This window comes from Bactrocera latifrons, unplaced genomic scaffold (assembly GCF_001853355.1).
Source record: "Bactrocera latifrons isolate USDA-ARS-PBARC rearing strain unplaced genomic scaffold, ASM185335v1 scaffold_23, whole genome shotgun sequence".
Lineage (NCBI taxonomy): Eukaryota > Metazoa > Arthropoda > Insecta > Diptera > Tephritidae > Bactrocera > Bactrocera latifrons.
Genome location: NW_017535852.1, coordinates 1,642,099 through 1,664,791, shown reverse-complemented (window position 1 = coordinate 1,664,791; position 22,693 = coordinate 1,642,099). Strand labels below are relative to the sequence as shown.

The window sequence follows — 22,693 nt, the reverse complement described above, 5'->3', positions numbered from 1 at the left end:
TCCGATCAATTTGTAAGGCGGATATATGCTATAGTCGTCCGATTTGGAAAATTTCTTAACATATTATAGAATTGTCTTACAAAATAATTTATGTTAAGTTTCGTTACTCTACCTTGTCAAATAAAAGATTTTTCCATACAAGGACGTGAGTTTCTCCGATCGATTTGTAAGGCGGATATATGCTATATTTGTGCGATTTGGAAAATTTCTTAAGATATTATAGAATTGTCTTACAAAATAACATGTGCCAAATTTCGTGACTCTACCTTTTCAAATAAAAAAGTTTTCCATMCAAAGTCTTGATTTTGATCGGTATCGGCGGTTCCGACAAATGAGCAGCTTCTTGAAGGTTTTGCTAACGGTTTCTTCGATGGCATCGTGCATCACGACTTAAATTAGATATTCATGAATAAATAAACACTTTCTTAAGAAATACACAATTTACGAGACATTTTGCGCCAACCTCGTATTGTCTTTGAAATTCCAAGCCAAAATTAAGGTCTTGTTCTAAGCGCATCCACTACAAGTTGAAGAACAAATTAGTTTTCGCCTAATAGAACAGTTAACTCGCAGAGTTTATGTTTGGTTTTGTTGTTATCTTGTATTGAGTTTCGATACCAGAAAGCATCCTGGACGGCTAAACCATAACAAAACAATTACTGAGAACATAAAGCCTCAGATATACTGCAGAAGTAGTGGTTATTGGCTTACTGAACTCATGACATGACGTTCAGAAGCAATTCGAAGTTCAATTCATGGTGTATTGTCCGATTTTCTGCGATTTCGTCATTCAAACGGTGCAACAACGCAAGTCGGTGACCTTGCCAGCCGACTACTGCATTTTACCACGCTATGGACCACTTTTATGACTGTCGATTGGACTTCGGAGTTAAATGTTGGAACCATGTTTCATCCATGGTCACATATCGTCGCAAGTACTTTCTCCTATTTCCAAAATAAATAGTACTTTATAAGACCGTCGCTTCTCAAGATAGATGAAAATCAATGAAAGAGCTGGAGACTATCCCAAAAATCGAGCTCGAGAAGTGTTTCAACAATTAGAAGAAGTGCTGTTTTAAGTACATAATATCAAAAGGGGACTATTTTGAATTTTAGAAGGATTTAATGTTGACGAACTATAAATTTTTTTTCCAAAAGCGAAAATGTTCTGAACACACCTCGTATATTCATCCCCGTGTCTATTATAAATGTATTACATATCGAAATCAATGTTTGTAATTTGCATATCTTCTGTCTATTAAAATATTTCATTTAATGTTATAGGCATCATAAAATATAATTTGTTATTGTTATTGCTAAAATTTTATATATCCATAAAAAAATCAAAAGTGGCTGGACGCGGCACTACGCAGATAGAGAAATTTCGGTAACCTTCTGCGTCCGTGTCGAACACACAGAACAACCTGAAAAACTTTGAGTGAGATGCGTTAAAGGACCCGTGTGGAGGGTCACGTGGAGGTCGATTGGTTTAAAGACTCAACAGTGTTGCAGCGTGTGTCCAACAGGAGGCGCGGCTGCAAGCGAGCGTCTGGCTTTGAGTAAGCGTTTCGCTATTTAAACGTGATCAACGAAACAGTCTCCTCAGGTGGGATTATGCCGCTGGGTTTGGGAACCGCCACGTAAAGCTGTAATTCCAGTAAAGAGAACACAAAAGTCCCGCATATTGACCGTCCCAAACGATATTGACTTCAGCAAACTCAGAAAGAAAATAATTTACAGATGTGCACCTCGAATGTACGGACTCTCTAAAGTGAAGAGTCGACGAAACTTGCAGCAAACAGCCGTCATGACATTTGTAGAAGGATTTATTGTTGGTTGGAAGCTTCGTCACCTTGTCTCCAGCTTTATCTCGATGAATGAAAGGATAGCCAAAATTATCAAGGCTAAATACAAACACTAAGAGGAAGCGTATGAGAAATTCACCCCGCCACGGTGTTAAGATCATGCGCGGCGTCTTCAACGCCAAGGTGGGCAAGAAGGTATTTTTGTGTCGACGGATCCGATAATGGAAAGGGGCTGGTAGTCCCTTGGCTAGCGGGAGTTCGGCCCGAATATTTATCAGAAGTGAAGGCAGCAAACAAATGGTTTCATGTCCGGGGCCGACAAGCGTAAGGACAGGAATGTAAACCTGATAACAGACACACAGATAAACCCGAAATGTAGAAGGAATACTTCTCGAATGAAGTAACAACATTGTCGTTCCACCACTCGACCAAGATGATTAGAAAACAGCACTAAGGTGCCTTAAGAACAACAAAAGCCCAGGGGCCGGCTGAGCTGTTTAAAGCCGACACCTAGAAGCTGGAAAGGCGCATATTTCAGCTGCTATGCATGATTTGGTCGAATGAATACATGCCCATACATGAGTGTACAGTGAAAACACGATTGATTTAAAAATCACTCAAATTTTCGAAAAACAGCGTCGCATTAGCGTCTGTCAAAGCCTACCAGGATGTCATGAAACGTGTTATTACTGACGATGAGTCTTGGATCTATACTTACGACACGAAACAGACGAACAATTGGCCGAAAATATCGTGTCGTAAGTTGAGCCGGAGCCGAAAAAACCACGTCGAAGCAGGTCAATAATCAAGGCTATGTTAACAGTTTTCATCGATCTTTTCCTTCCGAAAAGGCAAACAGTCAATAAGGAATACTATTTTAATGTTATGGGTCTTTTGCGCGAATCTATTCGTAAAATGAGACCGGAATTATGTCAACAACTCTTGGTTTTTGCACCACGATAATGCACCGTCGCATACTGCATGTTGCATTTCAGAGTTTTTCGCCAAATTTTCAACCAATATCGTGCCGCAACCACCGCATTCACCTGATTTCGCTCCGTGTGACTTCTGGCTATTCAGAAAAGCCAAATGACCGGTTCGGGGAAGGCGTTTCGAGTGAACTGAAGACATTAAATCTGAGTTTCTACGCGCATTGAAGGCTATTCCGGAAACTGACTTTAACGACTGTTCGAGGATTGGAAAAAACGTTGGCACAAGTGTTTTGGAACCAAGGGGGATTACTTTGAGAAGGAGGACGTAGATTTTGAAAAATAAATGAAGAATATTAAAATTATGAACAAAGTCTTACTATTTTTTGCTCATAGTTGTAAATAATTGATGAATTTACGAAATATATTAGGATGACAAAAAAGTCTTGCGGTATTTTTATTGAATTTTCAATTGTTCATAAAAATTTTTTTGATGACTCATGCCCAGCTCTTGACCGATGCTACGGCTGCTACTATGCCGGTCTCTTTCGACCAATTCAGCGATTTTATCGCAATTTTCGACGACAGGCCTTCCGGAGAGTGACGCATCTCCGACCACCTCTACACCAGAACGAAAACGTTGAAACCATCGTTGTGCGGTGGAAATGGAAACTGTATCGGGTCCATAAACTGCACAAATTTTATTGGCGGCTTGAGATGTATTTTTGCCTTTATCGTAGTAGTACTGTAAAATATGCCGTATTTTCTCTTTATTTTGCTGCATGTTTGCTACGTTATAACTCACGAACAACTTAAAAGAAACGACAATCAATCAAACACGTGTTAGCGCGTGAAATGAGCTTTCCAAAAAGGTATAGCATGACCCGATGCGACGAATAAAACTAGAACTACGCGCTCTCAGCGCCAACTAGCGAAAATACCGCAAGACTTTTTTGACAACCTAATATAATTGAAATTCAGGGATAATCTCTCCCAGCCAATAGTATGTCGGTATGTCAAAAATGGGTTGAATCAGCTCCATACTTCCTTTAGCTTCCAGGTGACTTTATACCACAATGAAATGAATGAACAGGTGGAGTCGGAGTCGGAAAGTGCGAAAATTTTCCACTACTGCTCTATGCACACTGGTACGCGGGGCCGGGTTCGAAACAAGAAGCAAGACGAAGCAAGCTCAACAAGTTACGTATTGTGTGCAAATGCAAATACATTGCTATGTACACAAGTATGTATTGTTTGTGTGTGTGTGTGTTTGTATGGCCGGCTTTAAGCGGCTCTACGTAATTTGCAATGTACACACCAAATGTGGATTTAAATGAATTGAAGCAATGCATAAATGATCGAATAAATAAATATAGCTGCTTGTGCATGTGTGTTTGTCGGTAGACGCATAGCTGCGCGAATTCTCCCAATATTTGCACACATAAACAGCGCAACAACAAAGATGAGACGCTTTGCAAATAAAAATGGGCAAAATGCGTTCTCTGCATGTGTGTGCGTGTGTATGTACATGTGGGCATGTACATAAGTCTATCGACATGAATTATATCGCACACGTTGTTGTTGCTTGTTAAGGACTGTCGCGGTTTTTTAAGGAGCACAGCCCATTATGCATATAAATTAATCGCAAATTAAATTTTGAAGCGATGAACGGGTGTATTATACATACATACGTATGTATGTTTGTACGAGTATAATAAAGTGGAGAAAATACAATAACAAAAACAAAAATTGTATACATTTAATAATAACAAAATGAAATGCTATTTAACTAAATTAAGTTGTTTCAAAAAGAAGAAGCACTGAGCTACACATATTTGCTCTCTGGGTCCTTGAAAAGCTATAGTCGATTTCGACGTACTGTGATGGGAAAAAATCAAATAGAATTCAAAAATACACTAAATATCTCGAATTAGTTCCTAATAAGCAAAAAAACAAGTTCGTAGTGTAGAAAATATTACTGCCGTTCAGGCAACTGCTGCTGAAGACCCCAATTTGTCGATTCCAGACGGTATCAAAAATTTTAACTACCTCAAACCACAACCTGGCGGATTTTGAGAAAGAAAATGAGCTTGCATCCATATAAAATTGTTCTCACTCTAGAACTGAAGCCATTGGACCTCCTCATCTTCTTCGATCCACAAATTATTCATGAACGACCATTACATTCACCTAAATTGAATCGTTTAATAGAGTCATCAGTCCGGGCTTCTTTCGATCATAACCAATTTTGTATGGTCGCAATTGAAAGCAGTTGATCTTGGCAACATCTGGTTCTAACAAGACGGATCCAAGCAATGATAATGCTATCTCTCATGCACTCATCTCTCTCAGTCTCTGCTTATTATTGTCGCTTGGGTAATCAAATATTGAACCTCTCTAATCGTTTAATAAATACATTTATCATCGCCACCTTACCTTCGCCCAGTCGATTTCAATTATAATACGTATTTACATATACTCATACATGTACATATATAGACACCTATGTATGTATGTTTGTACATATGTCATTTGTGGTGGGTTATATTTACCTCTGCGCAACAAATGTCGGAGCTTGGCTGCTCGGCTTAGCGCCTTTTATCCACGTACAGATGCATATGTATGTATGTGTCAGTGTGTGCGATAACACCTTACCGTTACCTGTTGAGATATTTTTGTATTAATTTGCATTTATCTCTTATTTGTTGTTATTTTTAGTTCAATGGTGTTTGTAAAAGTTTTATTTTTAGATCACGAACTATAGTATAAATGTAAACAAGCGATTGCAACAACAACAATAGCAACAGTGTGGCCTACGATCATTTGTAAAAGTAGAGTAAAAGTTTATGGGTGAAATCCGATAAAAAAAAACGCATTGAAGCTATAATACCCCACACAGGTGCATTTATTGTGACAACCGTATGTCAAGCGGATGAAGCATGGCTCCATCAGTTCACTCCGAAGCCCAAAGGACAGTCCGCCGGGTAGACTGTATACGATGAACCCGCTCCAAAGCGTGGAAAGACGCAACATTCGGATGGCAAGGTTATGGCGTTTGAAATTTTGAATGCGCACGGCATAATTTTGATTAGCGTAAAACAACGAGATCACCGAAGCACGGTCGCATTTGAAGGAAAAGAAAGTGGTGCTTGGCAATCTGCAATCTAGGAATTGGGTTTTGGGTTGCTTCCGCATCCAACGTATTCTCTAGATCTGGCCTCCAGTGACTATTTGCTGTTCTCAGGTCTGGAAAGTATGCTTGCTGGGTAGAAGTTTTCCTCGAATGAAGAGATGATCGCCGAAACTGAGGCATATTAGATTGTCAAATATCTCCCCTGCGCTTTTTTGTCCTACAGAGCTCATATCTGGTAATAATATACATCTTTGAAAGTTCTTGACATAACCTACAAAACGACGCTATGAATGATTAGTTTGGATATTGCATTCAACAGTTATAGACGTGTAAATATGGAGTTCACTGACGCCGAAATTCGCACTATTTTAAAGTTTTCCTTCGTTAAAGGCAATTCCGCTAGAGAAACATTCCGTGAGATTAATGGCATTTTGTGGGATGGTACTGTATCACTTCGAACTGCGGCGAAATGATTTCGACGATTCAGAGYGACACCATGGATAAGCTAGCCGGCGGAAGACCTGTGACGTCGAATGCCGATAAAATCATGGAAAAAATCGAGTTAGACCGACATCTCGGCATCTCGTGACATCGCCCAGAAGACGGGAGTTATGGAACCATCTGCAGAAGACTGGATACACGAAAATGCTTGATGTTTGAGTGCCGCATGATTTGACGCAAAACAAAACCTTCTGGACCGAATCAACGCCTGCGATATGCTGCTGAAATGGAACGAACTCGATCCATTTTTGAAGCGGATGGTGACTGGCGACGAAAAATGGATCACATACGACAATATCAAGCGAAAACGGTCGTGGTCAAAGGCAGGCAAATCGTCCCAAACAGTGACCAAGCCGGGATTGACGGCGAGGAAGGTTTTGCTGTGTGTTTGGTGGGAGTGGAAAGAAGTCAGCCACTAGGAGCTACGCCCATATGGTCAAACGCTTAATTCTGCCATCTACTGCGAAAACTGGACCGCTTGAAGCAAGCGACTGACCAGAAGCGCTCCGAATTAGCCAAGAGGAAGGGTGTAGTGTTCCACCAGGACAACGCCAGACCACACACTTCGTTGATGACTCGTCAGAAGCTACGGGGGCTCGGATGGGAGGTCCATGACGAACACCCTTGTTGGTGTAAAGTTGAACTCAAAAGTGGCTTGTGAAAAGTGGCTGTCCGAGTTACTTTCATTTCGGTTCGTCATGTGTCTAACATATAAGAGTTTAGAGCGGTCATTGGATAAAAATGATCATAATAACGGCTCAAGAGAGACCAGTTTCGATCAGACCTGCTTTCGACTTTCCTATTTTAAAAATAAGTCTTTGCAAGTCTTTAAATTCAACTACTTCGACATCTTATTGATACCAAAGCATAGAGAGACGATAGTAATAGTCAACAGCTGTTCACCTCATTTCGCATCTTTATATCAAGAAGACTAATATTTTCTCTCCAAAGAGTAAAGAGCTTCAAAAAAATCCCCAAAAAAAAATTAAAGTAGAAGGGGCAACTGCAAATTATGTAGGCCTTCCAGCTGACTGTATTAAGACCTATTGACCACCAACGTAACGAGACCTATACGAGTGCAATTCTCTGTCGAAACTCCGTAGAAATTTGGTAGTACTACAATGCTCAGCGCCTCGTGGACTTCGCGTATCCGGAACAGTCAAGTAAAAAGAACAGCTCCCTTCGGATAGGAAGGTCCATCTCTGAGCAACTTGGTGTTAAAGCTTTCAGAGTCGGTCTGTTGTCGCTCTTTAAGGTTCTAACAGACAGGAAACAATTAAAAAGACAGTGCGCTTTACAAGCAAAGTAAGGTCTCATTCATACTGATTGCGGTCTTATTTAGAACTTGGTGGATTATGCGGCATAGATATTCAAATGAAATCTCTGTCACCGACAACGGCGCTTAGTTTTATCCTTATTGCTATTAACACGAAGCTCCTGGTGATTTAAACCTCTTTGAAGATGAAATACTTTCGCTCGAAACTTTTGTCAGCTCTTCATTAATTGAACCATCGGCCATCGGCTATGTGACGCCAATGAACGGATTTCGTACATTAATTAGTGTTGCTCGGCCATTTATTAAGCCATTCTGAGAACTTAACGGATTGCACCGACATCGAATTACACCGCACACACACATACATACACAAACACAGCCTAACAAAGCAGCACTTAGCATTTTCATACAAATGTACGGGTTACATGAAATTATTGGAGGGTAGAGTGTACTCGTAAAATTTATTGTTTTCGTACTCCATCTTCGTCATGTGGACTGTCGCCAGACAAGGTGACCATATCGATTTCACTAATTGCATTCACCAGAAGCGAATAAAGGCAAACACACACGCGCAGGAAAACAAAAAAAAAAAAAAAAAAAAAAATGTTTTTATAAGAAATAAGGAAGTACAAACTGGGGTTCCGATCATTCAGAGAGTACGCAGAGAGTTTTTTTAGGCTTTGGCAAAATTTTATATTAAAGCGTGCTCCAAAGGATTTAAAACCAGAGACATCGCTTCGCTCTTTGATCTCTTGAAAAGTTGCAAGAATATCCGAGGTTTTCGAGCCAAATTTTGTGCAGCGATGAGACCCATTTTTGGCTCAAGGGCTATGTAAACAAGACAAATTTCTGTATTTGGGACAAAGTGCCACCTGAAGAAATTGAAAAGCTGCCATTCTATCAAGAAAAAAGCGATTTGGTGTGGTTTGTGAGCCGTTGGAATCATCAGTCCATATTTCTTCAAAAAAGATGCCAGTGCGAACGTTACCGCCATTTTATCTGATATCTGTTATCTCATATCCCATGATAACTAACCAACCGACTATTTGATGACTGAAATTGAAGTTCGTAATCTGGGCGACTTTCGGTTTCAATAAGACGGCACCACTTCCCACACACCGTATTAATCAATGGATTTATTGAGCGAACATTTCCGTGAGCAGATAATTTCACGTTTTGAGCCGGTCGATTGACCATCAAGATCGTGTGACATCACACTGTTAGACTTTTTCCTGTGGAAACATGTAAAGACTAAACCCTATGCGGACAAACTCACTTCGATTCAGGCCTTCAAGCAAATCATCACGTGTGTCATTCGCCAGTTACCAGTCGAAATGCTCGAATGAGTCTTGCCGGCTGACTACCAATGCTGAAGCAAGCTTTTTTTGCGTTTGACACACGTGCTCATTGAGCAACGTCTCTAATTCGCCGTCCTCCAAAGTTTTTGGTATTCCTTCACGTGGACGGTCGTTAATATCGAAAACGCCGTCTTTGAAGCGACAAAATCTATCACGGCACGTCATTTCACTTAGCGCAGCACTTCCGCAAACTTTTTGCAGCTCCCGATTAGCTTCAGTCACCGACTGCGTTGAGTGTACGAAGAAAATCAACAACTAATGAGGATTATTTGGCAAACAAATTGGACATATACGAGGATCTTATTATCACTTTCTCTTCATCCGACTACCATACTTCTAGCATTTTCCAATCGCAAATAGTGCAATGTAGTGTTTTACTGTATGACTACAAGAGGATACAGAAGCCTACCTTATATGGTACACAGACAGTCAGGCGGCATTGCTAACCTTTTCATCGTCAAAAAAAAATTACCGGTCAGAGGAACATTTTCGGCAACGAAATTAGCAGACAAGTGAGCCAAGTCAAGAGCCCCTCTTGATGAGTCTGAGGCGGCAACCCGAAAAGAGTGGGGAAACGCCGCTACACTTCCTCTACGAGTGCCCAGCTCTATCTCAACCCCGATGTAGAACTCTTGAAATTTATCAGGTACCAAACATTGAATGTCATTATACCCTGTACAACATTTTGCGAGAGTATAAATATATTGTACAATATCTATGTAAGAGAGTATATAGCTCTAAGTAACTTTGTATAACACACATATATGTACATATGTATTTTCATGTAAAGTATGAGATGTCAGTCTCTCGTGTTGTAAATCATTTCTGCTCCCATAGCAACTTCATAATTCGTCATCCAATTGTCAATCAGCTTAGCCACCAGCCACAACAGCAAAAATTTATAGGAAAAAAAACGGTCGCAACAAACAAAAAAGAAGTACCGAAAATACATGTGTCTGCTTTCGTAGCGCTTCAATAAATCCAAATTGTCTGTAGCAATTACTCAACGGACACTGATTAAATTACTGCGAAATGTCAGTCATAGTAGGGCATCATAAAGATTTATCTGCAATAAGCGCAGCCTAATGGGGTGTACTGTAAATTAACTGAATTAGAACAAAGAGAGGGTAAAAAAGCCAAATGTTTAATAAAAATTACTCTCAAGGACACACAAAAATAAGACACAAACACAAACTCGAGCGGAAAAATTCACAAAAATTATTTGAATTAGACGGAATATCACGCCATCAAATCAGTCAAGGGAATTGGAAGAGATGGTACCCACAATACATAGTAGAGTTTATGTAACCGGAATGGATCCGGCGTTTTATCGAAGAAGATTGCGATATTAATTTCTGCTAAGTAACGGGAAAAGTCGTCTGACTTTAATTACGGTTTGTTACCACCATATTTACTCTGGTGTATATAAGGTCATGTATGTATGTATATATAAATGATCATGATGATGAAACGAGTTAAGGTACGTGTGGCAATTTCTCTAAGAACCCCTACCGACAGTATGGAAATGGATGCAAAGGGATCGTAACCACAACCAATCCTCATATAACGGTAAATAATAATAACCAAATACCGGTATAAAAATTTTACATTGGTTGTGGCCACGCCCACTTTTTGGTAAAATCTCATATCTCAAGTGATGTTAGATCGATTTCAGCCAAATTTGATACAGTGTGTGGGAAATATAATTGAAATTCAGCGATCATCTTTTCATGGCAGTGTCAGTGTCAAAAATGGGTAATTTTCTTAGCTCCCATATGCCTAACACAACGACTTTGAAACTTCCAAATGATTTTTTACCGCATATATCGGAAAATATGCGAGTAATTTCAATGAAAATGAGAGAGCGTGTATATGTTTGTGCCCCAAATTATTGAACCAATCGTTACAATTCTTTAAAAACTTTGAAAATGGGCCGCTTCTGCGTCACGGAAGGCATTCTCCGGAATAACCTTGAGAGCCGAGATACATGCTGCTTGGATCCCCTCTACCGTCTCCAAATGCTTGCCTTTTATCGGCCTTTTCAGGCAAGGAAACAAACAAAGCTCCGTTGGGATGCCGGCCTTGGTTAGGTAGCTGTTCACAAGAAATGCGGTGGTCGCCGAGGCGTTGTCGTGGTGCAACTTCCATCTTCGCGCACATCTTGCGCATGTTCAAGAGCTCAGTCACAATGTTATGAACCACAGATTTTGATAAATTTAACATCTGGACAATTAATCGAATACTTAGTCCACGGTCTGAATTCAAAGCTTTGCGCACACAAGTTACAGTTTTTAAATTTTTTTTGTTTCAGCTACTCATTCGGCCGGAATCACGTTAGCAGTTGGAGCACTTTTTTTGGCAGCTCCGAAGACAGCACATAACTACGTTATTTTTCAATTTCGCGGCTGAAGGTTAAAGCTTCATAAAAGTAATATTCTAGCATCTTATCACCATCCCTTAGCCCATTTTTCCGGTACTTCCGGTTCGACAAGAAACTTTCACTAAAATGAGAAGCTCATACTTCGAAGCAGGATTCTTAATGTTGAAGAAGAGACATTTCACTAGTAGCATTTAATGCTTTTAAAAAAAAGAGTCGGAACTCAAAGCTTACTAAGTTACGTGGCCAACTATGGTGAGAGGCAGGTTCTTCTCTGCCTTAACCCTCTCCCCCACCAACTCCACAGCGACCATATTTACAATCGACGAAGGAGTACAGACTTGTCTTTAATATTGCTGGTGATGGCGTTAAGATACCGACTGTCAATAACCCTAAGATTTTAAGTATGACTTTCGACAGCCTGTGCCTCTTCACTCCTCACAAGACCGCTATTATTGCCAAAGTTCAGAGGCGCAACAAAATCCTGAAGTCGCTAGCCGACAGCACGTGAGAAAAAGAAAAGAAACGTTGTTAGCAACATAAAAGGCAATCGGCCGGTCGGCGCTTTACTAAGCCGCACCAATTTGGTCGCTTGGATGCAGTGAAATGCAGACGAGAAAGCTGCAATCATGTTAGAAAACTGCACTCCAGACTACGACAGGATACGTTTTGATGTCTTCCATCGAACATCTGCATTGTTATGCCGTTAAGGAGCATAATGAACTTCTCTCCAAGCAGTTTCTGCTGGGGTACTTTCGCATAAATCATCTCTGCACTCACATATATGGAGTGAAACCGCTTCCTAGGAGTATTAAGAGGTCCTCCCTCAACTACGTCGACGACATAAGACAATAAGCCGACCGGACTTCGGACGCAACTAACTTCCGACAGGTACTGACCGCCATTCACAGTGAGGCCATCAATACCTTCACCGACTCCCTTCCAGTGATAGGCGTTCTTGGAGTCAAATCACCGCTGTGGAAGAGGTCGAGTTGTCCCGTTCCCACGACAGTCGGGTCTACGAAAACCGGAACGGACCCGGATTTTTATCCGGCCAAGGACTGTGAACTCGGCAGAATTCTGCCGTTACAACAACAACAACAACAGGTCGAGTTGTCTCGAGAAACGATAGTAAACCTTGCACAGCTTCGATCTAGATACTGTAGCAGGTTAAACTCTTACATAACCAAAATAGACTTTGACATATCAAGCATATGTCCAGCGTGCAATGAGAACCTCATTGGTCCCACATGGTCCAACCACGTCGAAATGCACGTTCCCTGCAATATCACCACTTATCCAATCGGTAAACATCCTAACTGGAATTATATACCCGTTACAACAACAACAACAACAGCATGGTGGACAGGGACTTTAAAGTTTGAAATTCTCGTACTTTCTAGACTTATAGCAAAAAAACGCCATGTAACTCATTTAAAACGGAGACCACAAATTTAGTGGACACACCGCTTTTCAACACCACATATCCATAACAACGGAAATATACAAACATACATACAAGCTATAATAATTCACACCACAAGCGTATCACATGCACGCTTCAATACTTCAAAGGAAGGCCAACTGCGGCGGCTGCTTGCGGGAGACAACGAGTCTGGAAAACCGCGAGCCACAGATCATACAAATTTCACTTTCATTTCTCACTTCGCTTGCGCACCTTTTATATAGCGAAAATAAAAAGCGCAACAGAGCAAGAAACACGAAATAAATTTCAACTAAAAACAATAACACTTTTGCTGTTGCTGTTGCTGCATATGTATGTATATAAGTTGCAGCGGATCCACGAGGTGGCATGTTGCAGGAAGCAGCTTCCGCTAGCTGTGGAGATAAAACAACAAACAAAACGGCAAAAACTCAAGTGCACAACTGCGCATACATCCATATATACAAACAGTCACCGAAACGTTTTATGCACATAAATACGTAAGTGTCTATAAATGTATATGGACATCTTAAAATCGACACATATTCATACACACAAACACCTACACATACATACATAGTACATATGTATATCAGTAAATAAATTTTCCAGAAATAAAGTGCCGAAAAAAATTCTAATTTCGAGGTTATATATGTATGCTTATGCGAATGACACTTGAATTAGTGTTTGTTTTTATTGTTGTTAGCGCAATTAATAATGACTTACATATCTTTTAACTGTTGCAATAAAATTAAATTCTTTATGGCCGCATGGCAGAAAAATACAAACAAACATGAAAACACAACGCATACAAACACATGCGTATACATTTATATATGTATGTGTGTATGGATACATATGGGCATACATATCAATTTGTAAGCCATAAAGTAATATGATTGGCACTTGTTGCAGCAATGCAATTAGAAAATTCAAAATTAGTTAGACAATTGATTATCCCATTTCATTAACAAATAATGTTAGCACTTGACGAACGCCGTCATACATACATACATGCACTTCGACGCAGATACGTTAATAATCATACCATATATGCACATAGAAAACGGAAATACTCCGTTAGTCATTACCCATTGACTCATACTGTGGAGTGAACAATATGCATTTTCGTAAGTGCGCGCGTAACGAACGCCGAACTGTATTAAAATGAGCTCCGAAGGTCTTTAAGAACACCTGCAACATTTTATGTGTCTAAACATGCTGCTGACTAAAGGCTTGTTATAAACAACCCAAGTTGCATGCGTCCAAAATTGACCAATAAACTAGTGGCACTTCACTTCAATACAGAATAACAACGGATCCATTCCATTACAATAACTTAAATTCGCAGTAACAAGAAACATTAAACGAACCGCTACCATAATCATCACGATTGATAACTCACACATTTGCTTGATACAATATTCAATTTTTGTTCTTAATTTGTTAGAAAACACAATACTAATTCTATAAATGTACACACGCACATGTTCAGTCAATTTATATTACTAATTAACATATGCCTTAAAAATATGTCTTATTTACTGCATTTTCACCAGTCATCACGTGGTAAGCGATATGTGGAATTGTCGCTACGTACAATTGTCACGCCGGCACCATAGTAAGGTATTACATAAGCTGAACCATCTGCCGGGCCCACAACTTGTGTAGCAATGAGTACAATATCAATTAGTTGGCCGAGAAACATGCCACCGAGCGTGCAAAATTTTATCAGCCCAATACCAGGATAACCTAAATAGAAGCGATCAACACCAAACATACCCAGAAAGACGGACAGCAGTAGTGTGGTATCGAGGTGATAGCCATTACTAAAAAGATAATTTGTAATTGTAAATTGAAAATTTTAACGTATTCGCTCAACTTACGTCCATTTACAGGGCAATTCGCGCGTAAACGTGTTGTTGCCTGTTTCCGTGCAATTGATGCCATCTACGGCTAAGCACCAAACTTGAAGTCGAAAATAGGAGAAATATGGGTATTAAAAGCATACTTTGAATTTACTGTTATTGTGGCTTACCTCGCGCCTTATTTTCCTTCGTACAACCATAAAATTGTTGAGTTTTGGGATCAATTTGTTTTTTTGTCGGATCTGGACATAGATATTGTCCCATTAATAAATCATCGCAATCGTAGTCGACTTGCTGTGTTATTTCTACACTTATTAAAACTAGTATTATTGTACTAAACCACTCCATATTTTATTTTTTATATTTTTTGAATGTCTCAAAGAATTTTTCACATTTCAGACAAAAGATGTTTCCAAAGATTTGATTAGCTATTTTTTAAAGCGAAGAAAACAGCTGACGGGACTATTTGTTTACAGTGGCTGTCAAATGTTACTACATAGCCGTGTTTGATATGTCGAGTCATATCCACAATGCTTATTAAACACACCGAAAATTTAACGTCCTTGTCAAACTTTTAAATACAAATACATACATATGTTCACATGGGCCTTGACTAACTTAAAAAAAAAATTAAAGCAGATATTTGTATATAAGAGTTTTTAGAAAACAATAATCCTAAATAATCAAATATAAATACCGTTCCCACGACAGTCGGGTCTACGAAAACCGGAACGGACCCGGATTTTTATCCGGCCATGGACTGTCAACTTATATTTGATTGTTGTTATTGTTGTTGTTGTTGTAACGGTAGAAATTCTGCCGACTACTGAAGAAGTCCAACGATTTCTGCTATGATTTCCGCAAACTAATCAACTTTTAATTTATGCATATGTCTACTATATTGTAAGCTGCAGATAGATATTTCCCTCGCATATATTTTTGATATAGTGTTTCAACTTTTTCAGGCTTTGACAATCGCTCTAATACTACAATCTCGCAATTTTTATCATTATTAATATATTTAAATAAAACTCACCAAATGCGGTTTTTCTTTATTGGACCAGAGATAGTTGCTTGTTGAAGATATATTTTTTATATTTCAGCATAACTTTTAYACTACTAAAACGACCGCCCTTTAGTTCGTTCAGCGTGTCCGTTTTAAGACCATTAATGAAATGCACTTTCACTTTCGACTTTTGACCAAAAGTACTTTCGATAACACCTATTTCCCCTGTGGACAGTTCAACTTTCTTGCCTAGATAGATTTCACGATTACCTTGTTTAGAGAACAAATTTTCAACAATTGCTTCATTCTCATTTACAAGTCGTTGTATAAAGCCCTGCTTTAATTTATGTTTAAACACTTTGAATTTCGGCAGCACATCCAAACTGTAGCTGTTGGCATGTGTATACCATTGCATACGTCCCCAAAAGGCCAAACGACAGCAATTACTTTGTGCATCCAAGTCCAACTTTGCCGCAATTAATGTGGCATTTCTGTCCGCCAGTATGGGCGTTTGAAATTCCAATAAAGCAAATATCAAATCTTCCGTTTGCGCACTTGTTGCTGGTTCTAGCTCTTCAACGAATTCGTATTCCTTATTTATGTCGAAGGTTTCATTTGTTGTATCAATCACACTTCTAAATAAAGTAATATTTGCCATCACAGTGTCGTGTCCAATTGTTATGTGCAATTTGCTTTTAGAACGTATTGCAAATTTGTAGAATCTTATTCGATGCACTCGTATGCATGCTGCATAAATATTATGTAAATATCCTGGACTTGTTAGTATACCACGTTCCAACATTTTTGCATTGAATTGTGGCACACAAATTCCTACACGATCACCCATTGCTGCCGATTGTACTGGTCGATGAAACATTTGGATTGATTTCACTTTGCGCTGCTCCTTAATTACTGGTATTTCGACTAGATCGTTTACGGTAATACTACCTTGCACTATTGTGCCGGTACAAATAGTGCCTTGGCCCTTTATAGAGAAACAGTGATCCGTATACATAACCAAAGGTGTATCTATGTTCCGATTAGGGTACTCTATTTGTGACAGGATTCCTTCCAAAAGAGCCTACAAGAACATAACAATACTTAGAAATGTGAATATTAAATGTTTATTTGATTATTACTTCGATATTGATTTTCTGCACTGCCGAAACATTGAAAATACTGCTTTCGGGATCAAAGGTAGTCTGTCCCAACGTTTTTCGCAGTTTCGTATTTAGTTTTTGTAACTGAGCAACGCGTGTTGTTTCCTCCAATAAGTCTATTTTATTTACAACCATAATCAATTTTCGTTGCAGTAACTCGCCAATAACTATGCACTCCGCTGTTTGTGTTTGTATTCCCTTCTGAGCATCAATGACCAGCAACATCAAATCAATAATTTGAGCACCTTAAAAAAAAAACCTATTTATCAAAACATGGACCATACTGAATGTAAGTTTTCCATACCTCCAATTATAGTACGTATGAGGCTTGCATGTCCAGGACAGTCTACAAAAGTGAACTGCACTTTGTCGACATCCGGTGAAACGATTTTCCATCTTGCCGGCGCTTCTACCACTACAGCGCTGAATCCCAAATCCAATGTAATTCCACGTACTTGTGACTGTGGGTTTTTATCGAATGCCGCAGTACTTGCAATAGTACTCAAGGCACGTGCCAATGTGGTTTTACCCGAATCTACATGGCCTAGTAGGCCTATATTTATATTAATTATCATTTAATATTTTCTCTCAATTCCAATAAGTATTTTAAGCGCGACAATTGTTTATGAACTAATATGCAATTTCATTGGCTTCCCAACTGATGTATAGTTACCACACTTTGTTGAGCATCACTCTTTAAACTAAATCTTATCGTGCTCTTATAGTTTCTTCTAAATATGAAGCGCAACCTTATTAAAACTTTTAGAATTTTTATTTTAGCTAAAAATAAACAAATAACTAAACATAGATGTACAAAAATTTATTTTTTTTTTCTATTTCTGTTCATCACTGTTGACATTTGACATCAGATGTTTGCAATTGTCAGTGGAAATATGCGATTAGCCGCCTAGCGCCCTCAAACTTTTCTAAATTCTCGGAGTTAAGATTTATTGTATATTTTGATTAATTTCCTATCGCATAACAGGATACAATAAAATAAAACAAGTTTTTAACTAAAATAAATCGAAATCTTAAATATAAGCTGTTTAAATGACGAGGTCTGTTCAACTATAAAGCATTGTCAAACATTAACCTAAAAACAATCGCTAACATTCCCCTTTGCTTATTCATATGTATACAGGTCAAATATTGAATTGGGCGATGTAACGCCACATAATATTAAGCAACTGAAAAAGCTCAACTCGGTTGTATTTCCTGTGTCGTACAACGAAAAATTCTACATAGATGTTCTGGAGGCTGGTGAGTTGGCAAAACTGGTATACTATAATGACATCGTAGTTGGTGCAGTGTGCTGCCGCATTGATACTTCCGAGAATCAACGACGTCTATATATCATGACTTTGGGTTGTTTGTCGTCATATCGACGTCTCGGCATCGGCACAGTGATGTTCCAACATATTCTCAATTACGCTAAAGTAGATGGAAACTTTGACAGTATCTTTCTGTAAGTTCAAATTTCTATATAACATTTTCCATGCATACTTAAAATTAATATTTACTATATATCTTTTTGACAGACACGTGCAAATTAATAACGAAGGCGCAATAGCGTTTTATAAGAAATTTGGTTTTGAAATTGTTGAGACCAAGGAGCATTATTACAAAAGAATTGAACCTGCGGACGCGTACGTTTTGCAAAAAACATTGCGAAACACAAATAGTAATGCTAGTGGCACTAATAGTAATCACAATCATAATCCAGCTCATAGTAACGGTCATGTGGACAAAAAGGAAAAGAAAGCATAATAAGCAGTTGAACAGAGTACAATTTGCATTCGCCAATACTGTTTGCTTCTAAGCAGTTTTAGTTATACCTAATAAAAATACAATAAAACAATTCACTTATTTAAACGAAGTCCAGTGGTTTATGTGTGTTCATATGACGTTAAAGCAATTAAGTTCTACGAAATTTGAAGTGTTAGGTACATTTATACACATATACTGCAATTTATTAACGGTTAAATCACTTATTAAACGGTGCATGTGTCATTTATGATAGGAGTTAATAACAAGCATATCTTTGATCCAATTGAATTATAATTAATAATTAATTACACACACAAAAGTAGCTCCAATTTACCACAGTTAAGTAACTAAAATCTTCTATATGTTAGTTGCTTACCGAAAGTTGAGAAGTGTGGTACCGCCACAGTAAAAGATGATAGTATTGAAGCGAAAAAAGAATTTAGGTTTATATCGTTGCTTCAAGTGGATATATATGATCTTATACTATACTGGCTGTCTTTGCTTTCAACTACGTGGTGAATCATTTCAATTAACAAAGGCCAACATTATTTACACCAATTTTATACAAATATCTTTAATATTTGGATTTCTCGGTAGCGTACTACTGAAATACATGGATAATGAAAGCTTTAATGCCATGTTCAACCGCTTATCACCAGTTTTCAAATTCATACTCGCACTGGAATGCTTCGTCAGTGCGATGACGTATATTGCTGTCTGCATAAAAATGAAAATAAACAGATACAAACATTTGAAATTGCTCCGAGAATTCAAGGAACTGGACGCACAAATGCAAATCGATTTTCACTATATCGAATGGAATTATCATAAAACAATGCGTAAATTTACAATATTTACCCTAACTGGCATGACTTACTATTTTACTATTTCCTTTATTTATCTGTTTAAATTGTCGAATTGCAATTGTGATTATGTAGCAACATTTGTGTTTGCTCTGTGCTATGCTAGCATTACTCTTGCACCAAGTTGTATATTTTTTCTGCATTTGGGCAAGATGGACCTGCTACGCATACGTTACCGTCTAATAAAACGACTTTTGAAGCAGCAATATGCGTTAGCAGTGGATTTGAAGCATCAACATAAATTTGAAATGTGCATTTCGCGCCTAATCGATTATTGTAAAAGCTATATTCAATTGATTTTACAAGTAAACGACGTGTTTGGTGTCGTGAGCGGATTTAGTTTGTTCCATGATTTCGCTATGCTTACAAACATGACATTTCTGATGTGTCAAAAGGCAACGGAAACAAAAACAACTGTCAAAGAATATATATTCATATTCCTATTTATGTTGCCGCGAATTTATAAGATAATCATATACGCGGTATATGGATATGTAACGCAGAGGGAAGTAAGTTCTGTTACGTTAAAACAAATGTAATGTATAAACTTTTACAAGATTTAAATATATAACGATGTTCACGATTGTTTACAGCGACGGGATTGCACCCATGAGGTCAGAATGTGTGAGCGATATTTAACGTGCTCTAAAGCGACTCGCAGTAAGTTGGAAGCATTCCTGCACTGGCAAATGCAGAACACATATTCGTTTTTGGTTGGGAAAGTGACGACTTGTAACCTTTTTTTGCTTTATGCGGTACGTTATTGGCCAATATGGATACAGAAATTTTCGTTTTCATCGTCTTTTATAATTTATACGTGCATATACATACATATATATTTATTATTTCTTATATCGTAGACCGTTAATAACATAGCGAGCAGCGTTCTCATCTTAATACAGTTACAGTTCCAACAAAACAGCATTACCAATCGTATGAAAAAGCAACCAATGCTAAAAGATGTAGAATTTATATAACGGAAATCATGAATTTATTAAAGTGCTTGGCATATAATAACAAAAAATATCGAATACTGAAAGTATTTTCGTATATAAAGTCGAGTGTTTACACACTCGGGCCATAAGTGTGACATTTATAAACAAGGATATATACGAATATAAAATTCGTGTACTGAAAATGATGCATTTTATCAAATATATGATAATAAAAACTTAAAATGATGATTAAAATCGAAACGAAATATTTGAGGTTTAAAAAATTCAATGGTAGCGTAAAATCATTTATGCAATATTATGAAAATGCCTGTAAACACCAAAGTCATCCACATTGTACACATATGCGTTAGTTTCTACACCTGCAAATAAATTATGAAACGTTTAACTTTGAAAACATTCGTAGTTTTGAATTATATTACCGAAAAAGGATTCAACCTCTTCATATGTCACTACGGTATTACCACGCATGCTGCTTACATTAGTCAATAATGTACGCAAACACCTGTGTGTATACGATAGTCTATCACGGTTTCGTGTGAGAAACAATAGATTTTCTTTAGTGTCCCAATAGTAGGGAAAACGATTTTTATCCAAATAATACAAAATGCGTCGTAGACTCTAAAAGGGATATGTAAAGGTGAAAAATTTATACCGATATATTCATATTTACTTACTGCAATTAAAATATCAAGCACAGATTCCTTTGATTTATGAGTAATTTTAGGTGCTTTCGTATATATCAATTCATAGGTAATCGATTCCAAATGATTTTTCTTTATTGCATATATTTTACAGCCAACCATCAGTGACTGCAATAGACGCAATGCGATCAAATTATTTGGTGAAGAAGCCAATTCACGTTCACTTAATGGTGCGCACAGAGAAAAGTATTCCATATAACGTACATCGGCAGCAGCTAGCCAAACCATTTTTAAATTGTGCGTTGGGTGTGGCCACAAATCATTAGGACTGTCGTTACTGCAAAATTTTATTAAAACACGTAAACGTATATTCAGTGTAATCTCTTGGCTACACGCTTTCAGCATGATATAATTATTTTGCCATTCACCGTCCCTACCATCAACACTCTGGTTTTTTAAGGTTTTATTTTCATAGTTAAAATCCAGTTCGTAAATATCGCCCAAGTGACCACGAACAAAATAACCACTCAAATCTAAACCCTGCTTTAAAAGTCCCTTTACGATATTGGTTATAACACCACCAGCAATATTTTCGCCATTACTAAAGAATGGCAATTTCTCCGTGCCATCTACTCTATTTCGTCCACGTTGAACTAATCGAATGAACGAGGGGTATTTTGTTTTAATTGCACCGAGTGTTATCAAGTGTGATAGATCCAATACCAACGAACAGTTAAAGTTACTAGCTGTAAATTAACTTGATAATTTTTAGGGAACAATTCACGTCTCTTAAATATTTACCAGGATATTTTGTATTTATTAGCATTTTGCCGATTATTGGATCTTTTAACAATATGTCTATGACATATGCTCTTATTATTTCGAAATCCTTTTCTATATAGCTTCTTGTCTCCTCTTCAACCAGAAGAGTTTTCGCTAAGTTTTGTATATGTTTATCGGCAGTTGTCATTGCTAGGCGTTCAACACCGTGTTTGTGAATATTTTATATTATTTATAATGTATGGAAAAATACTTAATATTAATACAACGAATTGTGTAATGAAACACGTTCAAGGATAAATTTCAAATGACAGCTTGTAGAAACGGTAAAATAGTACGACAGTTGAAACCGTGCTGCCAAATGCCAAATTTGTTTATTTATTCAACATAAGCAATATTAAATATTGAATTTAAATAGAAAATGCATTTTATATTTTTAATAACGCTCCGATTTTTCTGTTATATAAGAACGTGTGGTTGTGATTACATCCATACATAATGCACATCTACTTCTTCCTATGCAGCCTGAATTTCGTAACCCATCTAAAATAATAGTTAAAATATACTAATTTATATTATATTCGAAATTTTATTTACTATAAAAATGGTATTTTATTAAAAATTGTTATTTATAAAATAATATGTAAACTGCTACTCAATTTTTCCTTATTTGGCTGTACACAATAATCGATAGTTTTTTCGATATCTCTCTGTCTGAGATACGCATCTCTAATCTCAATAGTTCTTAAAATTTGTGCAATTTCCTTCCGTCAGTTTATATTTTGAAGTGTTTGATCGTATCGCAGTACGGGAAATCAAAACCAGTAAC

At 37.8% G+C, this 22,693-nt stretch overlaps 5 protein-coding genes across 5 annotated transcripts; 2 read left to right on the top strand and 3 right to left on the bottom strand.

The window, feature by feature from the left end:
- Positions 1–14,231: 14,231 nt before the first annotated feature.
- Positions 14,232–15,160, bottom strand: LOC108968775 (TM2 domain-containing protein CG10795). Its single transcript, XM_018933016.1, has 3 exons — positions 14,862–15,160; positions 14,710–14,791; positions 14,232–14,652 (listed from the first exon to the last, which is right to left on the bottom strand). The coding sequence occupies exons 1-3, from the start codon at positions 15,037–15,039 to the stop codon at positions 14,376–14,378; spliced, it is 537 nt and encodes a 178-aa protein (XP_018788561.1). The 5' UTR covers positions 15,040–15,160; the 3' UTR covers positions 14,232–14,375.
- Positions 15,161–15,639: 479 nt separating this feature from the next.
- LOC108968764 (selenocysteine-specific elongation factor) lies at positions 15,640–17,661 on the bottom strand. The gene is made up of 3 exons (XM_018933003.1): positions 17,162–17,661; positions 16,837–17,102; positions 15,640–16,778 (listed from the first exon to the last, which is right to left on the bottom strand). Exons 1-3 carry the CDS (start codon positions 17,430–17,432, stop codon positions 15,744–15,746), a joined length of 1,572 nt encoding a protein of 523 aa, XP_018788548.1. The 5' UTR covers positions 17,433–17,661; the 3' UTR covers positions 15,640–15,743.
- Positions 17,662–17,745: 84 nt separating this feature from the next.
- LOC108968765 (probable N-acetyltransferase san) lies at positions 17,746–18,733 on the top strand. The gene is made up of 3 exons (XM_018933005.1): positions 17,746–17,915; positions 17,999–18,322; positions 18,396–18,733. The coding sequence occupies exons 1-3, from the start codon at positions 17,908–17,910 to the stop codon at positions 18,622–18,624; spliced, it is 561 nt and encodes a 186-aa protein (XP_018788550.1). The 5' UTR covers positions 17,746–17,907; the 3' UTR covers positions 18,625–18,733.
- Positions 18,734–19,021: 288 nt separating this feature from the next.
- On the top strand, positions 19,022–20,485 carry LOC108968803 (putative gustatory receptor 47b). The gene is made up of 3 exons (XM_018933067.1): positions 19,022–19,996; positions 20,081–20,242; positions 20,348–20,485. Exons 1-3 carry the CDS (start codon positions 19,037–19,039, stop codon positions 20,462–20,464), a joined length of 1,239 nt encoding a protein of 412 aa, XP_018788612.1. The 5' UTR covers positions 19,022–19,036; the 3' UTR covers positions 20,465–20,485.
- LOC108968804 lies at positions 20,462–22,175 on the bottom strand. Its single transcript, XM_018933068.1, has 4 exons — positions 21,886–22,175; positions 21,118–21,830; positions 20,863–21,061; positions 20,462–20,802 (listed from the first exon to the last, which is right to left on the bottom strand). The coding sequence occupies exons 1-4, from the start codon at positions 22,052–22,054 to the stop codon at positions 20,729–20,731; spliced, it is 1,155 nt and encodes a 384-aa protein (XP_018788613.1). The 5' UTR covers positions 22,055–22,175; the 3' UTR covers positions 20,462–20,728.
- Positions 22,176–22,693: the final 518 nt, after the last annotated feature.

Excerpts from the sequence above, each read along its gene's own strand:
- LOC108968804 (XM_018933068.1), bottom strand. The coding sequence starts at position 22,054 with ATGACAACTGCCGATAAACATATACAAAACTTAGCGAAAACTCTTCTG. Across the intron at positions 21,062-21,117 it reads TGCTTGATATTTTAATTGCA|AGTCTACGACGCATTTTGTA; the intron begins GTAAGTAAATAT and ends TATCCCTTTTAG. Across the intron at positions 20,803-20,862 it reads AGAGGTTGAATCCTTTTTCG|GTGTAGAAACTAACGCATAT; the intron begins GTAATATAATTC and ends ATTTATTTGCAG.
- LOC108968775 (XM_018933016.1), bottom strand. The coding sequence starts at position 15,039 with ATGGAGTGGTTTAGTACAATAATACTAGTTTTAATAAGTGTAGAAATA. Across the intron at positions 14,792-14,861 it reads GAAGGAAAATAAGGCGCGAG|TTTGGTGCTTAGCCGTAGAT; the intron begins GTAAGCCACAAT and ends TTCGACTTCAAG. Across the intron at positions 14,653-14,709 it reads GAATTGCCCTGTAAATGGAC|TAATGGCTATCACCTCGATA; the intron begins GTAAGTTGAGCG and ends TTATCTTTTTAG.
- LOC108968765 (XM_018933005.1), top strand. Across the intron at positions 18,323-18,395 it reads AACTTTGACAGTATCTTTCT|ACACGTGCAAATTAATAACG; the intron begins GTAAGTTCAAAT and ends TCTTTTTGACAG.
- LOC108968803 (XM_018933067.1), top strand. The coding sequence starts at position 19,037 with ATGATAGTATTGAAGCGAAAAAAGAATTTAGGTTTATATCGTTGCTTC. Across the intron at positions 19,997-20,080 it reads GATATGTAACGCAGAGGGAA|CGACGGGATTGCACCCATGA; the intron begins GTAAGTTCTGTT and ends GATTGTTTACAG. Across the intron at positions 20,243-20,347 it reads ACCTTTTTTTGCTTTATGCG|ACCGTTAATAACATAGCGAG; the intron begins GTACGTTATTGG and ends CTTATATCGTAG.